This window comes from Micromys minutus (assembly GCF_963924665.1).
Source record: "Micromys minutus genome assembly, chromosome: 1".
Lineage (NCBI taxonomy): Eukaryota > Metazoa > Chordata > Mammalia > Rodentia > Muridae > Micromys > Micromys minutus.
This window is the reverse complement of record NC_137969.1, coordinates 220,562,941-220,583,895: the sequence shown is the minus strand read 5'-3', so window position 1 is coordinate 220,583,895 and position 20,955 is coordinate 220,562,941. Positions and strand designations below refer to the sequence as shown.

The window sequence follows — 20,955 nt, the reverse complement described above, 5'->3', positions numbered from 1 at the left end:
TCTTTTTAATATTTATTTTTATAACACAATAAATCTGACTTGTGCTGCTCTTACACTGATGGATGTGGGGTCAACCACTGAAACATGGTTGACCTATCAGGGGCCACACCCTTAGAGAGAACTGTCTCTCTTTTCTCCCCTGGAATAATTTCTTTGTCCTGTCCTGGTGCCCCATATGGAGTGAAGTTTTTCACATGCCCTCCCCCACCCCTGGAAAACCTCACACAGTATCTCAGATGGGATCTAGATTCTCACTGTGTAACAGAGCTGGTCAGTACTCACCATTCTCCCCCTTCAGCCTCCCAAAGGCTGGGATGACAGGTCCGAGTCACCATGCCCAGCACTTTAGCCTCCCTAGTAAAGTTCTTGGAGTTGCAGTGAGAAAGAGAAAAAGTTTAGAGCAAAAGTAGTTTGAACCTCCTAGAAATGAAGGTAGAGATCAACTGATCTTTTTTTAAAGCTATTCTTTTTTTTTTTAACTTTCAGAAATATATGGATATTGTAAAGTGCAACCCTGCTGTTGCTAATGAATGCTCCCACACAGCTCCATCACTTAGCGTGGAAGTGCATTTCTCTAATTCCCCAGATCCTTGTCTTCTTCCTGTCACAGGAGGAATGCCAGAATAAAATTAGGAAGGGCAGGAGGGGAAAACATAAAAGTTTGTAGATGGATAAAAAGTCTAAAGAGGATGGCTGTGTTAATAATAACTGAGCAGCTAACATGCCTGTAGTAAATACAGACTATTTAAGTCTGGAGACTAAGCTCAGAGTTAAGACTGAGTCTGCTTATCTGTCTGTGAGGAAATCAAGGCTAGGACAGAGCTGGATGATGTCTGACCTCAGAGTCTGTATTCTTATTACGATTATAACTTGGTATAGCTTCAGTGTCATTTAATTGTGCAAACTGACTTCATAAGCAAAAGTATTGCTTGGTATATTATTTTGTATTCATTCTCTGGGAAATAAAGTATATTTGAAGCTTGTTTTCTTATGTGCACATGTGTGTGTGTGTGTGTGTGTGTGTGTGTGTGTGTGTGTGTCTGTAAAGACCAGAGGTCAACATTTGGTCTTTTCTGCTGCTTCCTCCTATCTTTTGAGACAAGGTCTCACACCAAACCCTGTGCTCACCATCTGGCTATACTGGCTGGCCAGTGAGGTCTGAGAGTCCACCAATCTGTCCTTCCTGCACTGGTTACAGATGCATGTGACAACACACAGATTTTTTTTTTTTTTTTTTTTTTTTTTTTTTTTTTTTTTTTTTTTTTTTGGTAAATGTGAGTGCTGAGGCTCTGAACTCAGGTCTTATACTTTCAGGGCAGGCATTTTATGGATAGAGTCATGTCCCCAGCCCCTCCCTCCTTTTCCCCCCACCAGCCATAATAAAGCTTCCTTTTCTTTTTTCTTTTCCTTGTCACAGAAACTCCCAATGAGACAGTGCAAAGGTTCTTAGTCACTCCTATCAGTTTGGATTACAGTTCAGATTGCTATGTAGAGATGAGAACACATAACCCTTTACATCTTGAGCCATGGTTAGCCACGTTAGCCACATGGAAAGCTGTAAAGGAGCTATGACTTTTGAAGCACATCTGAAAATGTAATTGCAGTACTAAAATTATAATTCAAGAAAATGTCACTGCTGAAGGTGTTTCCTAGTGGATAAATGCAGTGCAAAGAAACATGACATTAGTTCCTCGAGTATAGTAGCTGTGTAGATTACACCTGTCACTGTTGTCCTAAGCAGCTGTTGCCATAGCTTTCCCAGTCTTATCTCAGTCTGTAACCAGCTTCGTGGACTCCTGCTCCCCCCCTCTGCACCCCCTCACCCCCAGCAAATGAGACTAATTTACCTTTGAAGATGAGTGAGGGATAACCCATTCTATGATGCTTCAATTTGTCACTACGTAGCTACCACCTGATATCCTGTGCCTTCTAATCATGGGGTCAGGCTGCCAACAGATAGATCTCCACAAGCTCAGCTTTGAGATCTGGATCGTGGATACATTCATGTGGTAACAATGAACTAAATTTTGTCACTTGATAGTGGCCTCCTCATGGCTATAATGTCTCTCTGTTCATTTCTGAAATAGTAGTTACCAAATTTCTTTGTTCATGTATCGTCCTTCACACATTTTTTGGGAGCACATATTCTAAATATATGTACATTTGTTCATAAAATAGGCACACATCAGCTTCATTACCTTCTAACTTGGTCACAACACTTTTTCTTAGGATATGGCTCACTGCTGGTAATAGTGGATGTGAACGTACATCTAATTATTTTGAGAAATTTGAGTTAAAATATGGTTGGACTTATTAGATTGTCACTTTAACTATGAAGGAGGGTTGTCAAAGATTTTATAATAGATGTTTCTAGTATTTGCTTTTTCTGTTGTTCTCTTGTGAGACCCTTGTAAGGTCATTTGTCTGCTTTGTAGGTTTAGTTTAATTAAACCTAAACAATACACTTGCTGAATGTATTGTTTAGCATACAGAATGTCATAACAAATAGAAGAGACCCTCTCTGCTATCCTCTGCGGGTGGGTACTTCCTGCTTTTCCCTGAGGACATCTATAGTGCTCTAGCCAATGGGCCATTCCTTCTGTATATAGAATATTGACCTTAATGCCGCCTCTTAAACTTAAGCATAGGTGCCCTCATTTTATCTTCTACATTGCAAATTGATTGCCCTGCACTATCCTTGGAGAATGCCCCACTTTCCTGGGATCTATAGATCTCCTTCTGAGATTATTGACCCAGAGAACAAACCTCACACAGGCAAGGATGCTTCCATATTAAAAAAGACCTTCTCATTTCAGTTGCTCAGCTATTTTATAGAAAATGAAATGACTTTGAAATGAATTGTCTTCATAGTCATCCATAATTTGCAAGCAAAATCTTCACTCTACAAAATGTGAAATGTTCTAAGCAACAGCTGTGAGCATTTCAAACGTGCACTACTTTTTAACGGTTCAACTGTTGCCAAGGGAAATTGAGCTGGCTTCAAAATCTTTCTTGGTTTTAATTTTGCATTTACCGATCAGAAAACAGGCTCTGCTTGGTTAGGCTATTAAACGTTTCTAAAGGTTGAAGTATGGAAATATACGTTACTTGAAGTAGGAACTAGACTGGAATCCCATATAATCATTCAGTATGGGGTAGTGAACTTTATTAGAGTAAAGATGGACACTCAGCCAGCTGCTTATCTTCTGGAGTCAATAGGGGGAGCCTGCTTTTATTTAAGCCATCTTTCCCATTTCAGTTCAGGGCAGGAACATTCTCTTTCATAGCAAAGAATTATTATTTTTTGACCCAATTGGGTAGAAATTTGCAACACACCAGAAACGAAAATGCATTGTTGTTACTCGTGGGTATGGAACAGAGCTGTATAAATGTCTATTCCGTAACTGTACAGAACTCGATACTGAGAGGAAAAGCTCAGCTACAGGATGAAGCATATATATATATATATATATATGAAATACAATACTAAAGCTACATCCATATGACAGTGGTTATCTTGGATTTATGGATTATGAGCATTATTATTTGTTCTGTATATCCCCTCCTAGATTTCCAAATTTTGAGCAACTGCAACTGGTTTTTGATCCTTGTAGTTAGTCTGAAGGATTTTTTTTTTTCTCCAACTATTATGTAGACTGCATTCAAATTGATAGTCTAAGAATATTCTTTGGAAATGTACCATTTGGCCTAGGGCTCACCAATGATGCAAAAATATTTATGTATATTAGTACTCGTTCTAGTTAGAGGTAAGCTTCTGTTTAAACTCAGAATCAAACTGTCAATTAAAATCTGTCAAGTTGGGAGCTGGGTAGTTCGGAGTCCTGAAAGGGCGAATGCGGGTATTCTGAATGGGGGACTGCAGGGTTGCCATCTGCATAAACTACCGGAGCACGGCCCCTGCGGAGACTGGCTGGGGCATCAAGGAGCTGATACTCAAAACTGACTTTTAGGGGAGACCAGGTGAGAGTCCAACCAGTGTCCAGGCTTCCCACCGGTTGAGCGAAGGCCACTGGAGGGTTTTTCGGCCGGCTTCCAGAGCCGCGTTTACACAGGGCAAAGGGGACCGTGGGTTCCGTGCTGAGTGGGGCTCTGCGGGATGAACCCTGAGGCACAGGTATTGCCGCACTGTGGCCCTCGGAATCAAGGATGAAGACGGTCGCTGTCCACCGGGTCTCGTCAGGCGGAAGCTCCAGTCTCGGACGCACCCGCCGCATTCCCCTCAGGCCTAGCAGACGCCGCAGTTCCCCAGTTCAGGTGCCCTGGCGGAAGCGGCGGCTCGGTCGCCCGAGCTGGCGGTAGCATCCGGGTCCCCCGTGCCTCGCCCAATCCACGGACCGGTCTCTTCACACCCTCCTGTTTCTCCGCCTCCCCCCCCCCCGCGCCGCCAATCCCCGATCAGCTCTCAGCCGAACATGCTAGCCTGGGAGTGAAGGCGCGCGGAGGCCAATGAAGTCTCGCTTCCCGTTTGAAGTCTCCAGTGGGCGGGCGTCAGAGGCGGGCTCTGCTAGCCAGGAGGTTAGGTTGCGCCTGTGCCATGGACTCAGCCGCCCGGTGATATTGACAATAGGAGAGAGAAAGGGGCATTGACGGGGACCCTGCGCGGGTAGCGAACGGCGGCTCTGGCAGCGGCGGCTCAGGCGGCTCCAACTCTTCCTCCCGACTCCTGCGCTTGCTGCCGCTGCAAACCCAGGCTTCCTCCCTCCTCCCCCTCCCCGCGTCGCCGCCGCCGCCGGGTCCGGTGCAACGAGCAGAGGCGCCGCCCGCCGGGAATGTGAACGAAGAGCCGCCGGCCGAGCCGCAACCGGGTCGGTGCCGATTTGATGGGACGGGCCCGCGGGGAAGGCTCGTGAGGCCGCCGCTGCCACTGCCGGAGCGCCGAGGTTCGGGGCCAGCCGAGAGGCCTAGAAACACTGCCGCTACCGCGGAACCGGAGGGACGTCGCCCTGGTCGGCCGTAGTAGCCCCGGGCTCTCCACTGCTGCCCGGACCTCCCCCTGTGCGTCCCGGGCCGCCGCCCGCCCCCGCCGCGGCCCCTAGCTCGCAGCCCACTCCGCGCAGCTACAGATCATCTTCCGATTCTTCCCCAGGAGCTTCAAGGTAACTTCAGCTTCGGGTCCGGCGGCTTGCCTCCCGGGGAACCTGCGGAGTGGCGGGCTCGGGAAGGCCAGACCGGAGTGGCCGAGGGTTGCGGTGGGGTGGGGTGAGCGGGAGCAAGCGCCCGGCCCACTTGTCTGATCTACCTGCAGAGGCTTTGGAGGCCAGCACCTCTCTTCTACTCGGCCTCGCCAGCCCCTTTCCCTCCCGCTTTTGAGGCGTTTTCTTGCCCCCCCTTCCATTGGCGGGGGCGGGGGAGTAGGGAGGAAGATTCCGTGGCCGCGCAGCTTCTCCAGGGCTTGGGGTTTATGTGAGCATACCTGCGGACAAACAGGCCACTTCCCTGATTTCATGCCTTCCCCTTGGAAAAGCCCCAGTTGCCTGCTCTTTGCAGAATGCTAAAGCCTTGGGCGCAGTGGCCCAGGTGAAACCTGTTTCACTGGGCTTTGCAGGGACCCCGCGGTTATCATCAGTTCTGCAATGCTTTAGAGTTGAGATCCTTGACATTTATTCAGAGCTGCGCGCATAAGAGGCAAATGATGAAAAGGAAAGCTACCTATAGATCATCGTTGGAGATGAGAGAAGAGAAACAGAGATAGAATGAGTGATGGGGCAACGAGGCTTACAGAAATCTGTGTTGCTAGGGTTAGAATGAAATCTAAATAATTCCCAGATGAGATTGCAATATTCGTCCCTAAATTTACAGCGTACCGGTGTGATGTGGAACTTCTTGCTGAGGTCTGATATTTTCGATAGTATTTATAATTTACTATTCCGTTTTTTATATGTCACATTATATTTAAAGCCAAATTAGAGTTAAAAGAAAACAATAACTTTCTAATGAAAGAACCAAGAAGTCCTCAAAATTCCAGACTAAATCTTAATATTGTCCACCCCCTCCCATGTTTATGTTATTTTCATTGAATCCAGGTAATCCAGGTTCTGTTTAGTCTTACATATTGGGGAGACAACTTACTCTGTGGAAGTTAAAAAAAAGCAATTGTCTTAGGTGTTGGTATGACACTTGAGTAGCTGATCGGAGCACTGTGTTGAATGCATTCTGTCGCTCCTGTCTGCCATTAATCTTGTATGGAGCCCGAATGGTACTGGCATCTGTTTAGTTTGGTGAAGGAGACTGAGCTCAAATGCTTGGGATTTTGAGCATCTATCCTTCCTTTGAATAATTTCAGAATATAAAAAAATTGCAGAGCGACGTTTGGTCAGCTCTGTTGGTTTCATGGAACACAATATTTGAACTTAAACTCCATCTTGGAAGGCTGTGAAGTTATGTTTTCAGTTCAACTTGGTGTTGGGTTTTATCCTAGTTTTGTTTAGTCAACTATAATAACTTCAGATGGCTTTATTTGAAAAGCCTTCTTTAAATAATTTTAATCATGCCTTTTGTGCGTTCTCATTCAAGCAATCTAGCCTGTCCTCATTTGCACGGGGTGGTTCATAACAGCCAGCACAGCACATTGCACCAAAGGTCCTGTTTAGAAAGTGTCAGTGGAAAGTACACTTAGTGTCAGGAATCACCTTACTGTCAGATACTGGGGTGGTTTGTCTCGTTTTTTTTTCCTGAGGCAGGATTTCCTCTCACTGTGTATCCCAGGGTTGGAGTCGAGCTTGTTATGTGTAGGCTAGCCTTGAACTTATAACCTTTCCTGCCTTTGAGTGCTGGGGTTACTGGCTGCTACACCTGGCTTCATTTGTTTAGATTCTTGAAGTGCAAGAGGATTTTAGCCCATTCATAATATTAAATATGTCAGGAAAATGTTTCTGTGGATGTTTTCCAGCATCAGAGTAGCTCCAAAATGACTTGAGGAATCCCAAGATGGAAAGAGCTATGCAATTAAAATGGGCAGACAGTATAGAGACTTGAGGTCCAGGTGAACATCTTTTTAAATGACAATAGGTAGCCCTGGCTGTTTTGGAACTCACTTTGTAGACCAGGCTGCCCTCAAACTCAGAGGTCTACTTGCCTCTGCCCCCTGTGTGCTGGGATTAAAGCATGCACTACCACTGCCCAGCAGCAAGACTTTTTGTAATTGATTTTTAAATTTTTTTCGGTACATATTCCCATTTTCACGAATATTGTATAATGGGAATTTTAAGATGTATATAACTTGCAAGAATACTTTCACCATGGAAGCATGTTCATGTTATCTCTTTCTCTTCAGTAGGGATATGTCCTCAGCACCAACTACTCCTCCATCAGTGGATAAAGTAGACGGATTTTCTCGGAAGTCCGTCAGAAAAGCCAGACAGAAGAGGTCGCAAAGCTCCTCCCAGTTTAGGTCTCAAGGCAAGCCCATTGAGCTCACACCTCTGCCACTGCTGAAAGGTAAGACCATGAGTAGGTGAATTTTCTTACCTTCCTCATCCTTCAGTATCTTCATAGTGTTTCATATCTGTGAAGGGTGGAGAGATTTCAGGCCCACAGGTTCCTGGTATGTGACCAGGTCTATCCAATCTTATTAAAGGGCTCATTCAAAGAGACTTACCATTCTGTAGGTGAATTCAGCTGGAAAACTAAGTGGCAGAAATGTCTTTTTCCCCCTCCCAACATTGGTGTGTGTGTGCGAGTGTGTGTGTGTATACTTGCACATTATGCACATGTGACAATCATAGGACAGTTGGTGGGAGTTGGTTTTCTACTTATACCACATGGGTTTCAGGAGTAACTCAGGTGGTTCTGTTTGGCAGCAATCACCTTTATCTGCTGAACAGTCTCATTGACCGTATCTGTTTCAGTTCTTGATTTGCTTATTGACATGTATTAATTGCACTTTCTTGGTTGGAAAGTAGACCCCAGTAAAACAGGTACTAACTTGCATTAAAAGAAGTGGAGTTTGGAAATACAAACATGCATTTGTATTTTTACCTAGTACATGTATAAGTTTATAGTGATTGTATTTGCATGATACAGTACATTTAGAGAACGATTTTCATTTTTTTTGGACACAGTTTTATGTAGCCAAGGCTGCCTTGAACCCTGTGGCCTTTGCCTTAAAACTGGCTTTGAGCTGCTGATCTTTTTCCTTTACTTCCCAAGTGCTGGGATCAGAGGTGTGTACTACCAGGCCTGTCTTAAGAGTGAGGTTTTGATGTGAGCACTAGTCTTTCTTCTTTCTCTCTGAATTGTACCTTTTATTTTTATTTTGGTATGTGGTTATTCTGTCTTTTAATTTTAATGTGTGCTTCCTGTTGGTGAAAAGGAATTATTGGAAATATATTAATAGCTGGTATAATATAGACATCAGACTCTATCTTTGAAGGTGAATTTTTGTCCAAGTATTTAAGGATAAGAAAGAAGGGGGCACAAACAATATAAAGAACTTTAGTAGCTTAGAGACCAGAGAGCCTGGTAAGTGTACCCTCCCTCTCTCTCTCCCCTCCCCTTTCCTTTTCCTCCTGATTTTTGAGATAGAGTTGTGCTATGTAGCCTAGACCAGGTTGGCCTTGAATTTGCAGTGATCTTATTATCTTTCTCTTGAATTCTGGGATCACGGATGTGTGCCATCACAGTTGGCTAAAGGCATACTTCCATAGCAGTGTGTGGAATCAGAAGGTATAAGAATGGCTGATGTGATCCTCATTTGTGGCTGAGGGTTTTTCAGGTGTCTGATTTTCCTATGGGAACACTTTTTTCTTTCTTTTTTTCTCTTGAGAGAATTTCTCTGTATAACCCTGATTATCCAGGAACATGCTCTGTAGATCAGGCTGACCTCAAACTCAGAGATTCACCTGCCTCTGGCTCCCTAGTACTGGGATCCAAGGCTTGTACCACTGGAAACATTTTTTTTAAAGAGGAGAAATTCATAAGTAAGATTGCAGTGTTTGTACTTGAAAGTGGTTGAAAGTATATTCATGTTGATGAATGGAAGGATGGTGTATGAGGTAGAAGGTGCATAGCAGGAGGGCTCTTGCCCAGCATCCTGAGTCTTTGGGTTTGAGTTCCAGCACTGAGAAAAGAAAGGGGGGAAGGACGATCTGTCTGCCAAGTAGGAAAGAGGAGGGAGAGAATACTTTTTTCCTCTCTCTGTCTACCCCCCCTTCTTTCTTGAGACAGTGTCTGACTGTGTAGCTGGCCTGAAAATCGGAGATTGCATGTCTCTGCCTTCTTAGCATGTGTCTCCATACCTGGGTAGAAGGTTTTTGACTTAAGATTTTGCTAGTAAAAATGAGAATAGTTTGTATGAAGTTATAGAAAAAATATAAAGGAAAATTCTAGGGAATAAATGCAAAGGTCGGGAGACATATTCAACCTATTTAATCTGTAGAAGACATGGGATAGCTATTGATGTCTGTGTTGGGGGATAACTTCCAGCAAGCCCAGGTTAAACATTTAGGTTTAGAGAATCACTATATTCATTCTGTAGGGCTCACGTAGTCACTCGAATTAACTGTGCATTCATGGAAAGGTGTAACGAGGCTTGTAGGAGAAAAGTCTGAGTGCATGTTATCTTAATCTTCTCTCCTCCCACTGTAATCATGCACAGTTAAAATAGACATAAATGCTCCATGAACCAGTCTTGGGATTAAAAGTTTGCACCACTAGGCTCAGCTCATTAACCATTTTTAAGGTTTCAATTCAGTGGCAGGAAGTATGTTCTTATTGTTGAGTTATCTATTACAACCATTCATCCACCATCTTTTCATGCTCTCTGTACCCTTCTATTACCTCCGAGCCCCCAGCAACTACATCTTTAGTAGATGAGAGGAAACCAGCCAACCTGGATTACTAGTTCATCAGTACACATCCATCTATTCCTCCCTTCCTCCCTTGTCTCTTCCTCTTCCTCTTTTTCCTCCATTTTTTGAGACAGTCTTGCTTTATAGCCCTGGCTGACCTGGAACTCACATTATAGATGGATGAGCATTTTACTTTCTTTAAAATGAGCAGTATCTATCTATCTATCTATCTATCTATCTATCTATCTATCTATCTATCTATCTATCTATCTATCACATATTGTTTATCATCTATCTATCCATCCATCCATCCATCCATTCATCCATCCATCCATCTATCCATCCATTCATTCTAGCTGTTGGGAATAATGAAAACATAAGTGTGTAGGTTCCTGTTGAAGGACCCTACTTTTCCTTTCTTTTGGGCACATAGATAGTTATAGAATTGCTGGCTCATAATGTTTAGGTTTCATAGCCTTGCTTTTGTAGTTTTCAATATGAGCTATATTTTCATTATCAGTGTACAGGACTTCTGACTCCTCCATACCTCGCCAGTGGATTACCATCAACCCCCCCCCCCACACACCTTTACTAGCATCACCAAGGTTGTGACATTGCTTACTGGAGTTCTGATATGCATTTACTTTCTACTTAGTAATGTCAAGCATTCTTTATAAGATTATTGGACAAATACATAAATGCATAGTTTTTTTCCTTCCGTGTTGGGGGTTGAACCCAGGGCCCCTGTACATGCTAGGCAAGTGCTCTAATGTTGAGCTCCATTGTACTCAGCTCCTTTGTCTGAATTTTTAAAGTTATGTCTGGTAGCACTAAAACTTTTCTAAGAATAGGTTTTGTACCTTTGCATATTTATCAGCAGAGGAGCATTAGAGAGCAGCTGGACCAGACTCTACTCACTAATCGAGGTCCAGACAGCATGACAGTGATTGCTGCATACCTAACATGATGTGGACATGGCCTAGCAAGGGCTTTCTACTTAGGCTTCAGTGTCTCTCTGGAGGATGCCAGAGAAGAGTGGAATCAAGTGTAGACTGAGAGTGTGTGTGCTTGGTTTCCGCAGTGACTGAGTTACTTACCCAATTCTGTGCTCCTCACAGTGGATTGGCTCTGTTTTTTTGCCTTATGTGTTCATCAATTTTTGGGAAGTAGTGTACTGAATAGAAAAAACATAAAGGAAGAATTTCTTTTAAGTATTATTTTAGGAGAAAATAGAATAAACCAAAATTAACTGTATATAAATACTAAACAGTAGATATGGTCTTAATTTTCTATAGCATTTCCCTGACTAATTCAGAAGGCTTGCTTGAATATACTATGCATTGTGATCAGATTTTGCGAATTTTGTTTTTATGATGTATTTTGATTGTATGTATGTGAGTGTTTAGCCTGAATCAGTGTGTGTATACCACATGGAGGGTATGATTACTTGGTAATGGAAAACTAAGAGAAAGTTTCTGTTTTGCCTTTCTTGTAACAGTTGGTCTTCTGAAGCTTGAGTCCTTGGTGGTTTTTCTTTTCTTTTTTTCTGTAGAAAGCAACATTAGAATGGGCTCCTGTGCATATGTATATAGTGGCTTACCTTTACTTTAGCTGTGTCTAATGAAATGATATCCTGACCGTTTAGACATATTTAAATTTTCTCTATTTTTACACTTCTCAGAGTTTTTTTTTTTTGGGTGACCTAAGACTTTTGAAGGACCCATTTTACTGGTAAGAAAATCCCAGTAAAAGTTTAGTGCTTGTTTATTTACTTGCTTGCTTACCTACCTACCTATCTATCTATAATAAAGTCAAAATGTGTGCCAAGATTTGAACTACATCACTAGTGGCACATACCCCTATAGTAGCAGCACTTGGGAGGCTGAGGCAGAGCTGAGTTCGAGGGCAGCCTGGCCCACACAATGTGACCCTGCTTCAGAAAAACTAGAAGAGAAAGAAGCCTCTTCCTACAGCTGTAGTGGATGCACTTTGTATCTGTGCTCCAGGAGGCAGGCCTGTCAGTTGTTCTGGTTAGGCAAACTCAAGAGCTTAGGTAAATCAGCAGTAGTGATTGGTTGGTTCCCCTCACCCTGTCCTGTCCCACGTCTTTACTTCTTTCTTTACTCCTCCTTAGACCATTTACAAGTTTAGATTTGAGTGAAATCATTTTGAAAAACTCTACCTCTCTGAAGGGATTATAATGAAAGTGTCATTATTTCTGGATTCACAGTTATTTTTTCAGAGTATTTTGCAGATTTTTCAAATATTTCAGGAATGATGGTGACTTAGCATGCAGGCAAGTGCTGTGTCACTGAGCTATAGCCCAGTTTCTAAAAATACTCCTTTCCTTTTTATTTATGTGTATGGTTGTTTTGCCTGTATTTAAGTCTGTGCACCATGTGTTTGCAGTGCCCACAGAAACCAGAAGAGGGCATTGGATCTTCTTGGACTTAAGTTACAGGCAGTTGTGAGCTACCATGTGGGTGTGGAGATGTGAACCCAGGTTTTCTTAACTCCTCAGCCACTTTCCAGCCTCACAGAAACACTTATTTCTGCACACGAGTGCCAGTATCTGTATTTGTGAGTTCTTGTAAGTTAGATGGTTCTCCACTGCATGTATTGAGATAGGGTCTTTCATTTGAGCTCAGAGCTCCATGCTTTGGCTGGCCTGACTGACTAGCTTGCTTTAGGGATCCTCTGTCTCTGATTCCTGAGGGCTAGGATTTCAGGTGGGCCACCCACTTGCCTGGATTTTATGTGGGTGCTGGAGTTCTAGCAAGTGTTTTATTCACTGAGCCATCTTTCTGCCCCCTAAAAACGTAAACTTCAGTCCCAAAGATGAAGCTTCCATATTTTATTTTTAGAGTGACACCTTGTAAGATCTTCCAAATTACCATCTAGAGCTAGTTTTGTGCTTCCTAATGAGTGGATTCTTTTATCTTGTACATCTACCTTATGAGTATAGAGTAGGATGTGCAGAATAATTGCAGGTCTGGTAATGGGCTGGAACACTCAAATGTGTTTGTGAAAAGAACCGTTTCCTTAAGGCTGCAGTCTGGTATTGTAGCAAAGCCAGTGTACTTGCACGTTGGACAGGGTGTTATGCAAAAGGCTCTGCTAGGCCGCAGGCATTGGTGCTTGTCCACTAGTTGTGACCTGGACAAGGGAGTTCCTTAAACCTTCTCCCCTGGGTCCACTGAGTACCACCTGTTAGCCCTGCCATTTCAGAAGGCAGTATGAACAGTATGTCAGTGTTAAGATGTTCTTGATGCAAAAACTTAAAATCAAGGTTTTCAAACTTTGTGTTTCAAAACACATAGTTTTGCACTTACAAACTTTTTTCAATGCCAGAATTTAATTTGTGAATATTTTGAATTTGTTAGAGTAGCTGTTTTGAACATCTCTGGACATTTGGCTTTATATCGTCATACTGGCATCTTGTCCAGTAAGCCTTTTATTTTTTTTTAAAGATTTTGTTTTATGTGCTTGCTCATGCATGTGCATGTATATATATGATCATGTGTGTACCATGGACTATGTGTGGAGGTGAGAGGACACCTCGTGGGATTTGGTTTTCTCCTTCTACCATGGGGTTCCACAGATCGAACTCTGATCATCAGGTTTGACAGTAAGCCTGTTAAGTCATTTTGCCTGTCCCTCTTACCTATTTCTAAATGGGACAATTTCATAGTATTTTCAGGTTCTCAAAGAAATAATCTGATATAAAAAAGAGTGAGAATCATTAATCTGTTTGTATCGTAGATTGATGGTTTGTGTTCTGTAGGTAGCTAAACTTGTGTGTATGTTTGGTTTAAAAAATGGCTATGAGTTTTGCTTTGAGCTGAAAGAACATGTATAAGTTAACACACACTAAAATTGTTCTGCACCATTGGAAGGAGCATGGTAATATTTTTCTTTCAGGAAAGGAATGGTAAAGATTCTGCTTAAAGCCAAGTGTCAAACTGTATTTTTATGTGTGAAAGATTATACTCAATTTATTTGCTTTTAAGTAAGTGTTTTTTCTTTTTAGGTTTATTTAATTATATACGTGTGTGTGTGTGTGTGTGTGTGTGTGTGTGTATGTGTGTGTGTATGTGTGTGTCCGTGAGTGTCTATGCACAAGATTCAGAAGCCAGAGAGGCTGTTAGATTCCATGAGACTGGAGTTTGAGACAGAAGCTACTCAATGTGAGTGTGGGACCTGAATTCAGGTCCTCTGCAAGAGCAGACAGTACCTCTAACCACTGAGCCTAACTATTTACTTCTGTGGCATAGAGGATTATCATACAGTTATGTGGGCCAAAAGACATAGAAAATGAGTGTTCATAATTTATGACTTCAAACCAGATTGAATTCATACTCATTTCTATGGTGTCGGATGAGTATGGGTTGAATATTCCTTCATTGAAATACAGTTGAGCAGAAGTGTTTCAGATTGTGGAGTTTGGAATGTTTGTGTCTACAGTATCTCTTGAATGCAGTGATTAGAGGTTATCATCTCCAGCTTCCCTGTGCATTTGAAAAATCTGAGTATAACATTTATTTAAAGTTTATTTTACCATTTATTAGTAGTTCAGCAATTTAATTTTATTTTTTGGAAAAGTCCAAATGTAAACTTTTTATTGTAAATTAAAAATGAAATTCTTAGCCAGGCATGGTAGTGTATACTTTTAATTGTAGCACATTTTAGGCAGAGGCAGGGAGGTCTCTGAGTTTGAGACCAGCCTGGTCTACAGAGTAAGTTTCCAGACACACAGTGAAATTCTGACTCAAAAACCAAACCTAACCTAACCTAACCTAACCTAACCTAACCTGCCTAGAAACATGGCTCAGTGGTTAAGCACCCATGTAGTGGCTCATAACCATCCATAGTTCTAGGAGATCCAGTGCCTTCTTCTGACTCCTGTGGGCCACATGATGCTGCAGGTGAAATACTTTTATGTGGACCTGTGTTGCTGCAGATGAGATACTTTTATGTGGACCTGTGTTCCAGACGGCCTTACTCGGAGATTTCTTTTCTGGTTAGGTGTGTGGGTTCAGGCAAAGGGGAGAGGACTGGAGCAGGGAGGGGAGAACCGTTTCTGCTGCCTGTGCTGCTGGTGCTGCCTGGCCCCCGTTTCCTTACCTTCTGGTGGCGATTTCTGGGAGAGCAGATCTCTTCCCAAGCTGCAGTGCTACCTTTAATCATTCTGGATAGGATTCTTTTTTGCACAGTAGCTGTCTTCAGACACACCAGAAGAGTGTATTAGATCTCATTACAGATGGTTGTGAGCCACCATGTGGTTGCTGGGACTTGAACTCAGGACCTCTGGAAGAGCAGTCAGTGTTTTTAACCACTGAGCCATCTTCCCAGCCCCTGGATAGGATTCTTAAATACAGTTTTAGGATGGTTTAGGGTCTGACCACAGGTACTTCCTATTGGCTTGGCCTGAGAGCTTGGGAATACCTCATCTACATATTTGGGGGTGTGGTTTGAGCCTATGGGAAGTGTGGTCACATCCTCACCTGTGGAGGAGGAACTTGGGGCATGATGTACTCTACTCAAACCTCTCTACAGGGGGCTTTGGGAGGCTGTAGTTGGTGAGTGGGGCCTGATCTCCAAGGAGATTAGGAAGCTACCTACTGTTCCTTAGAGTCCCTGGGGCTTCCACTTACCTGGACTGTGAATCAGGGTACCTTTCACAGCCCATTGCCCCACACTTACAATAAATCTAAAATGAAACCTTAAGATTTTAAATTGGTTAAATAGGAAACAATTTAAAGACCCTTGAAAATGGATTGAGGAAAAACAGACTTCAACATGGTTACTATTAAAAAGAGACATGTTTAAGTAAAAATAATCAAAACCTTTTGTCTTGATACTGGAATTTCATGTTTATTTTTTTCTTACTGGATGACCAGATGGTAGAGGTGGTGATTCAACATTTATGCAGCCTTGCTCTTCTCAGCCTCCCAGCTGGACATGTTCTCAGCTTTTGTCTATTTGCTGTTGGTAGGTTAAGGTTATCAGAGTATCTGCATTGGAAATTGTGATGTGATAGAATTTTGAGGGAACTGTTGACTTTGGGGGGGGGGTCTCATCTTGGTTTTCCTTATCTTCTTCATTACCACCTTCTTTAGGCTGTCTTTGGCATGAATGGCCCCTGCAGAACTGCAGACTATTCTCCTTTGTTGTATATTCTGTCTCTCTGGTTTACCTTATTTTCCTGCAGCCTGATTGTCAGCTTCGCCCATCACTTCTCCCAACACAAGAGCTTGGGATACTGTGGTAGAGCATCATGGGAAGGGTGTCTCTGCACATAGTAAGGTAGGAGCCTTTTTCCTTCCTTTAGGAGAGTTTCCTCATTCTTCTCTCCTACTTTCATAATTCTAGTGCTTCTTCTGGCCCTGTGCATGGGTAGAATCTTCAGTGAGGTCACTGGCTTGAACTGGACGTGTGCAATGGTCTGTAAGATTTGCTAAATGAATATCTTCCCACTCTCCATCATCAGTAATGTGAAATGCTAGTGTTTGTATGGCCCTATTATTTTCTGAGATTATTCTTCTAGACTGGCAGTATGGTAGACATATATCTGAAGCCAAAAATGAAGCCTTAGCTTCATTCTGTTGATGAATGCTACATATTTTCTTAATAAAACCTTTTGATGCTGCCAGCAGGTGCTACCAGCATGAGGCTACCAAGCCACTACCCCTGTGCTGCTGTCTGTGGTGCTCTCTGTGAGCAGTGCTGAGGGTTGGGGCTGGTGGCTGCTAGGTTTTGGTCCTGTTGCTCACAGTTGGATGGTAGTGAATGGCTGTCTCTGAGATGTGACTGTGGTAGGGTTGTTCAGGGCTCTCTGGTCTACTCTTGCTTCTGACTGTAAATTTCATTTCTCCAAAATTGTAAATTTCATTTCTCCAAAATTTTCCTATTAGTGTGCTGTTGACCAGAAGTCCTAACACAGATTGTTGATTGTCATACATTTTTATGAGTTGTATGAGTTATATACTGTGATGCAAAGGGCATGAGAAACATAGGAGACCATAATTTATTCCTGTTGTAATTAACCAGGAAGATGGACTACTTACTGCAGATGTCACAGCTTTAAGCAGATATTGGCATACTGGCAACTCACAGTTCACAGCAGGAGCAGTAGGAGGTGCATATGAAATTATAGTAATATAGTATGGACTGTGGCTAATTTTATGTAGTTAGGATTTAATAATGGGTTTGCTTGCTCTAAACACAAGGTCTTATTATTCCAGTTTTTTTTCCACCAGAGATTCAGATATTTTACTTTTTTTAAAAAAGATTTATTTATTTATTTCATATATGGGGTACACTGTCACTGTCTTCTTACACACCAGAAGAGGGCACTGGATCTTGTTACAGATGGTTGTGAGCCACCATGTGGTTGCTGGGAATTGAACTCAGGTCCTTGGAAGAGCAGTTGGTGCTCTTAACCACTGAGCCATTTCTCCAGCCCCTCTTTTTTTTTTTTTTTTTTTTTTTTTTTTGATCCTGACTAGCTTCGAACTTGTGATCCATCATCTCCTTTAGCTTCTTTAGTAATTGGGATTATGCTTGCACTACTTCATCTGGTTTAAGTACTGTATAATTTGTGCATATGTTTCCAAGTTTTGACAAATGTTAACTTTGTATAGGATTTATGCATATTTTGTGGTAGTGAGTAATAAAGTAGATGATGCTGTATTATAAATTTTATGCACTCATGACATTTTTCCTTAGGTCTTGGTATCTCTAGGCTATGAATTTTTTTTTTTTGCCTATTTTTAAAAAGTGTTACAAATTTCTTATTTCTTAAAAATATTCTACATGTTAAGTGGACATATATAGCTTAAATCTGTGTTCTTCAAAGGTTGCTATATCTGGATGTCTTGAAAATTAGCCCTAAGTCTAAACATAAATTTCTTTTGTTTCATTTATAACTTATAAATATAGCACACGAGTAATCTCAGATAATATTTAGAGAATATACATATTTTGACTGCAACCCAAATGTTGCATAAGGTCAGGTGGAATTTCCATTTGTGACATCATGTTTTTGCCCCCAACTTTGTAGAATTTGCAGCAGTTCTTTGGTTCCTTCGAGTTGGGAGTTTGTGCACTGTGCACAGTTTCAAAAGCTTTCTAGAATGGCAAAGTTCCCTTGTGTAGATTTTCATTTTGAAGGAGAGAATTTGTTGCTTTTGCCTGGTTATCACAGCCTCATCCCTTCAGTTCTTGCTCCCTTTCATTAGACAAATGCCTTGGCTTAAACTGGCATGCCAGGAGTTATCCTTGGTATTTGTTATTGTGTTGGTGACGTGCATGTTTATGTGTAAAGCATTTTAAACTACAAAAAGAATTAATAATTGCATGGGTCTTTCTAGGATGTCACCAAGACAGGTCATATAAATACTGAAGTACCAGGTGAATGTGAGCCAGTTCCTTTATGTGTAGAACTTTCTTCCTTGACTGCTTCAAGTTTTAGTTCAAATGAGACCTCTTTCAAGTTTCTTACCCTGCCTTCCCTCCTTATCTTTCATTCTTTTTGGAGGTTCTCTTGTAGCTCAGGCTGAGTTCAAACTTTTTATGTACTTGAAGATGACCTTGAATTTCTTACTTATACCCTTTACATGTTTCATGTGTATATATGTATGTATAAAATATATACATACATACATGTATATATACATATACACATACACACACCACACATATATTTGGCAGGCTCATGTAGTTCTAGCTAGCCTTGAACTACTGTTGATCCTGTAGCCTCAGCCTGGGTGTTAGGATTGCTTCTGTGAGACACCATGCCCACAATCCACCTTCCTATCTTTTTTCACACACACACACACACACACACACACACACACACACACACACACACACACACACACACACGGTTTCTGTGTTTCCTGGCTGTCCTGGAACTCACATTGTAGACCAGGCTGACCTGGAACTCACAGTGGCCTGCCTACCTCAGCCTCCTGAGTGCTGGGATTAAAGGTGAACACCACTACCAGCTTCCAAATATTTCTGTGATCAGAAAATTGATCTTTGTTACCTTGTTTGTTGTCCATTTTCTTTCATGATTAAAATGTAATTTTTGTTGTAGATTATTTATTTCCATCAATTGCTGTTAAAATAATTTTACATAGTTGGCATTCAGTAACTATTTCTTAGTAATAGTACCCTGTTGACATATTGCTGACAGTTTGCTTGGTAAGTAATAGTAAGATTGATACTTGTTTTTTTTTTGTCTGAAATAGTGAAGTAAAAGAAAAAGCTAGTTTTATTAAAGATAAGATTTAATGCAAATTTTATGTTATTCTTGATACCAACTTCTAAACGTATTTGATAAAACCTTTTAGATATATGTAAAGCACATATATGTGTTTGGTGCCCTTGGAGATCAGAAGTGCTCCATCCTGGAGACCTGAGTTAGAGATGGTTGTGAGCTGCCACATGGGTGCTGGGAACTGAACTGGGTCCTCAACAGTTCTTAACCATTGAACCATCTTTCTAGCCTTGAAACCTTTTTGTTAATATTTTGGTTTTTGTTGTTATTTTTTTTTTTTCTTTTTGTGAGACGGGGTTAAAGGCATGGGCTACTGTGCTGGCAACTCCTTTTTATTTTTAAAGGATCAAATTTGAGTGCTTATCTAAAGTCCTGCACATGACCTTGTGCTGAGGTAATCTAAGTGTTTCAGGGCCAAAAGGAATCAGTGTCTTCTGGAGGAAGGAGGACTTGTATCTCCCCTGTGACAGACTTAGAGGCTGTCTTTGGTTCATGACTTTGTGCTGCAGAGGTGCAGATAAAGGTACAAAGAGGCTGGTTTTTGCTGGTCTGAGACTGGCTGTGGGTTGATCAGATCACTGAACTTTCTTCACATGGCTTGTCGAGAACAGTGAATCCAAGTACTCGATGGACTTTTGAAGTGATGTTCATATAGCTAAATTTTTTCATTCATAAAACTTACATTATAAAACATACTGACATCATTAGAAATTAAATTTTTTAGTGCTTGAAAAAAGATCAGTAGAAATTTTGGATGATTTTTTTAAGAAAAGGCCTAGGATTGTTCTTAGGTTTGTAAAGTTATCCCTTCTAATTAAGATTTTGTTTCAATATTTTATAATTGAAGGTTTTTTTCTCTTCAGAATATGGGTTCTTATTTTCATGTTGCAGTAGACCTAAGTACGTCATGAAAACCTTCTTGCTTGTGTGCTTCCCTGTAGTAAGATTGTAGTATGGCTGTGACATGTACTTGGAAATCTGGGTTTATTTCTTGCTGGTGTTTCACCTTTTCTACTTTGAAATGGAAAAGTAATAGGACCTACTTGAGAGAGTCAGATAAAATGCCCAGAAGTATTTGGTTCAGGCAGTGCTGGGCATACTGTAGAAAAAGAAGAATACTAATGGTTGTAATTATCAGAAAAACTGTGCAATGGGAAAGTACTTATTAGTCTTTTTCAGTTGGCATTTGTTCCTTTAATACATTATATGAATTATTCCCATTTAAGGAAGAAGTGGAAGAAGTGGAACATATAGAGCTGTGAGAATTAGGCTTAAGAGCAGACTGGAGGACTGGCTCTGATGGAATAATTGTTATTACTGCCAGCTTGAGACAGACTGCTTGTGAGGATCAGCACCTAGAGTGGTCAGAGTTACATTCCAGGGTAATTCCATTTATAGACTTATAGGTAAAAGGCAAACTTATTGATGGGTACATGAATTTTAGTAATTAGTTGTCTACCTGGGCAGGTTCTCAAACTTATCTTGGTAGTTGCTTACTCTCATCAGTAAAGTAGAACTCAGTTTGTATTCTGGCTGCTAGACAAATCTACAGACATGCAGGTACACAAGCAAAGGCCTTTAGGAAGAGGGGACACTTGGAGAATCAATATCTACAAACTGTACTTAGGCTTTGCACTTTCTGTCTCTGAGCCATCCACCAGCTCACACTTGGCTGGAATACTGTTTTTGACTTGTTACTGAGGCGGGGGCGGGGGATGTGTGTGTGTGTGTGTGTGTGTGTGTGTGTGTGTGTGTGTGTGTGTGTGTGAGTGTTTTGGGAGCCCAGCCTTCTCTATTATAGCCATTAATAAATGAAGCCAGGTGAGACCTGGGGCTAATGTAAGATGTTGCTTGTACTTTGTT

At 41.6% G+C, this 20,955-nt stretch overlaps 1 protein-coding gene across 1 annotated transcript in view; it reads left to right on the top strand.

Moving 5' to 3' along the window:
- The first annotated feature begins 4,986 nt into the window (after window positions 1-4,986).
- The window catches only part of PPP2R5E (protein phosphatase 2 regulatory subunit B'epsilon), a 141,380-nt gene continuing 125,411 nt past the window's right edge, over window positions 4,987-20,955 (top strand). Inside the window, exons 1-2 of the mRNA XM_080935203.1 lie at window positions 4,987-5,117; window positions 7,295-7,458. Coding sequence (XP_080791329.1) covers window positions 7,302-7,458 — 157 coding nt within the window. The 5' untranslated portion in view covers window positions 4,987-5,117; window positions 7,295-7,301. The remainder of the gene's footprint in view (window positions 5,118-7,294; window positions 7,459-20,955) is intronic.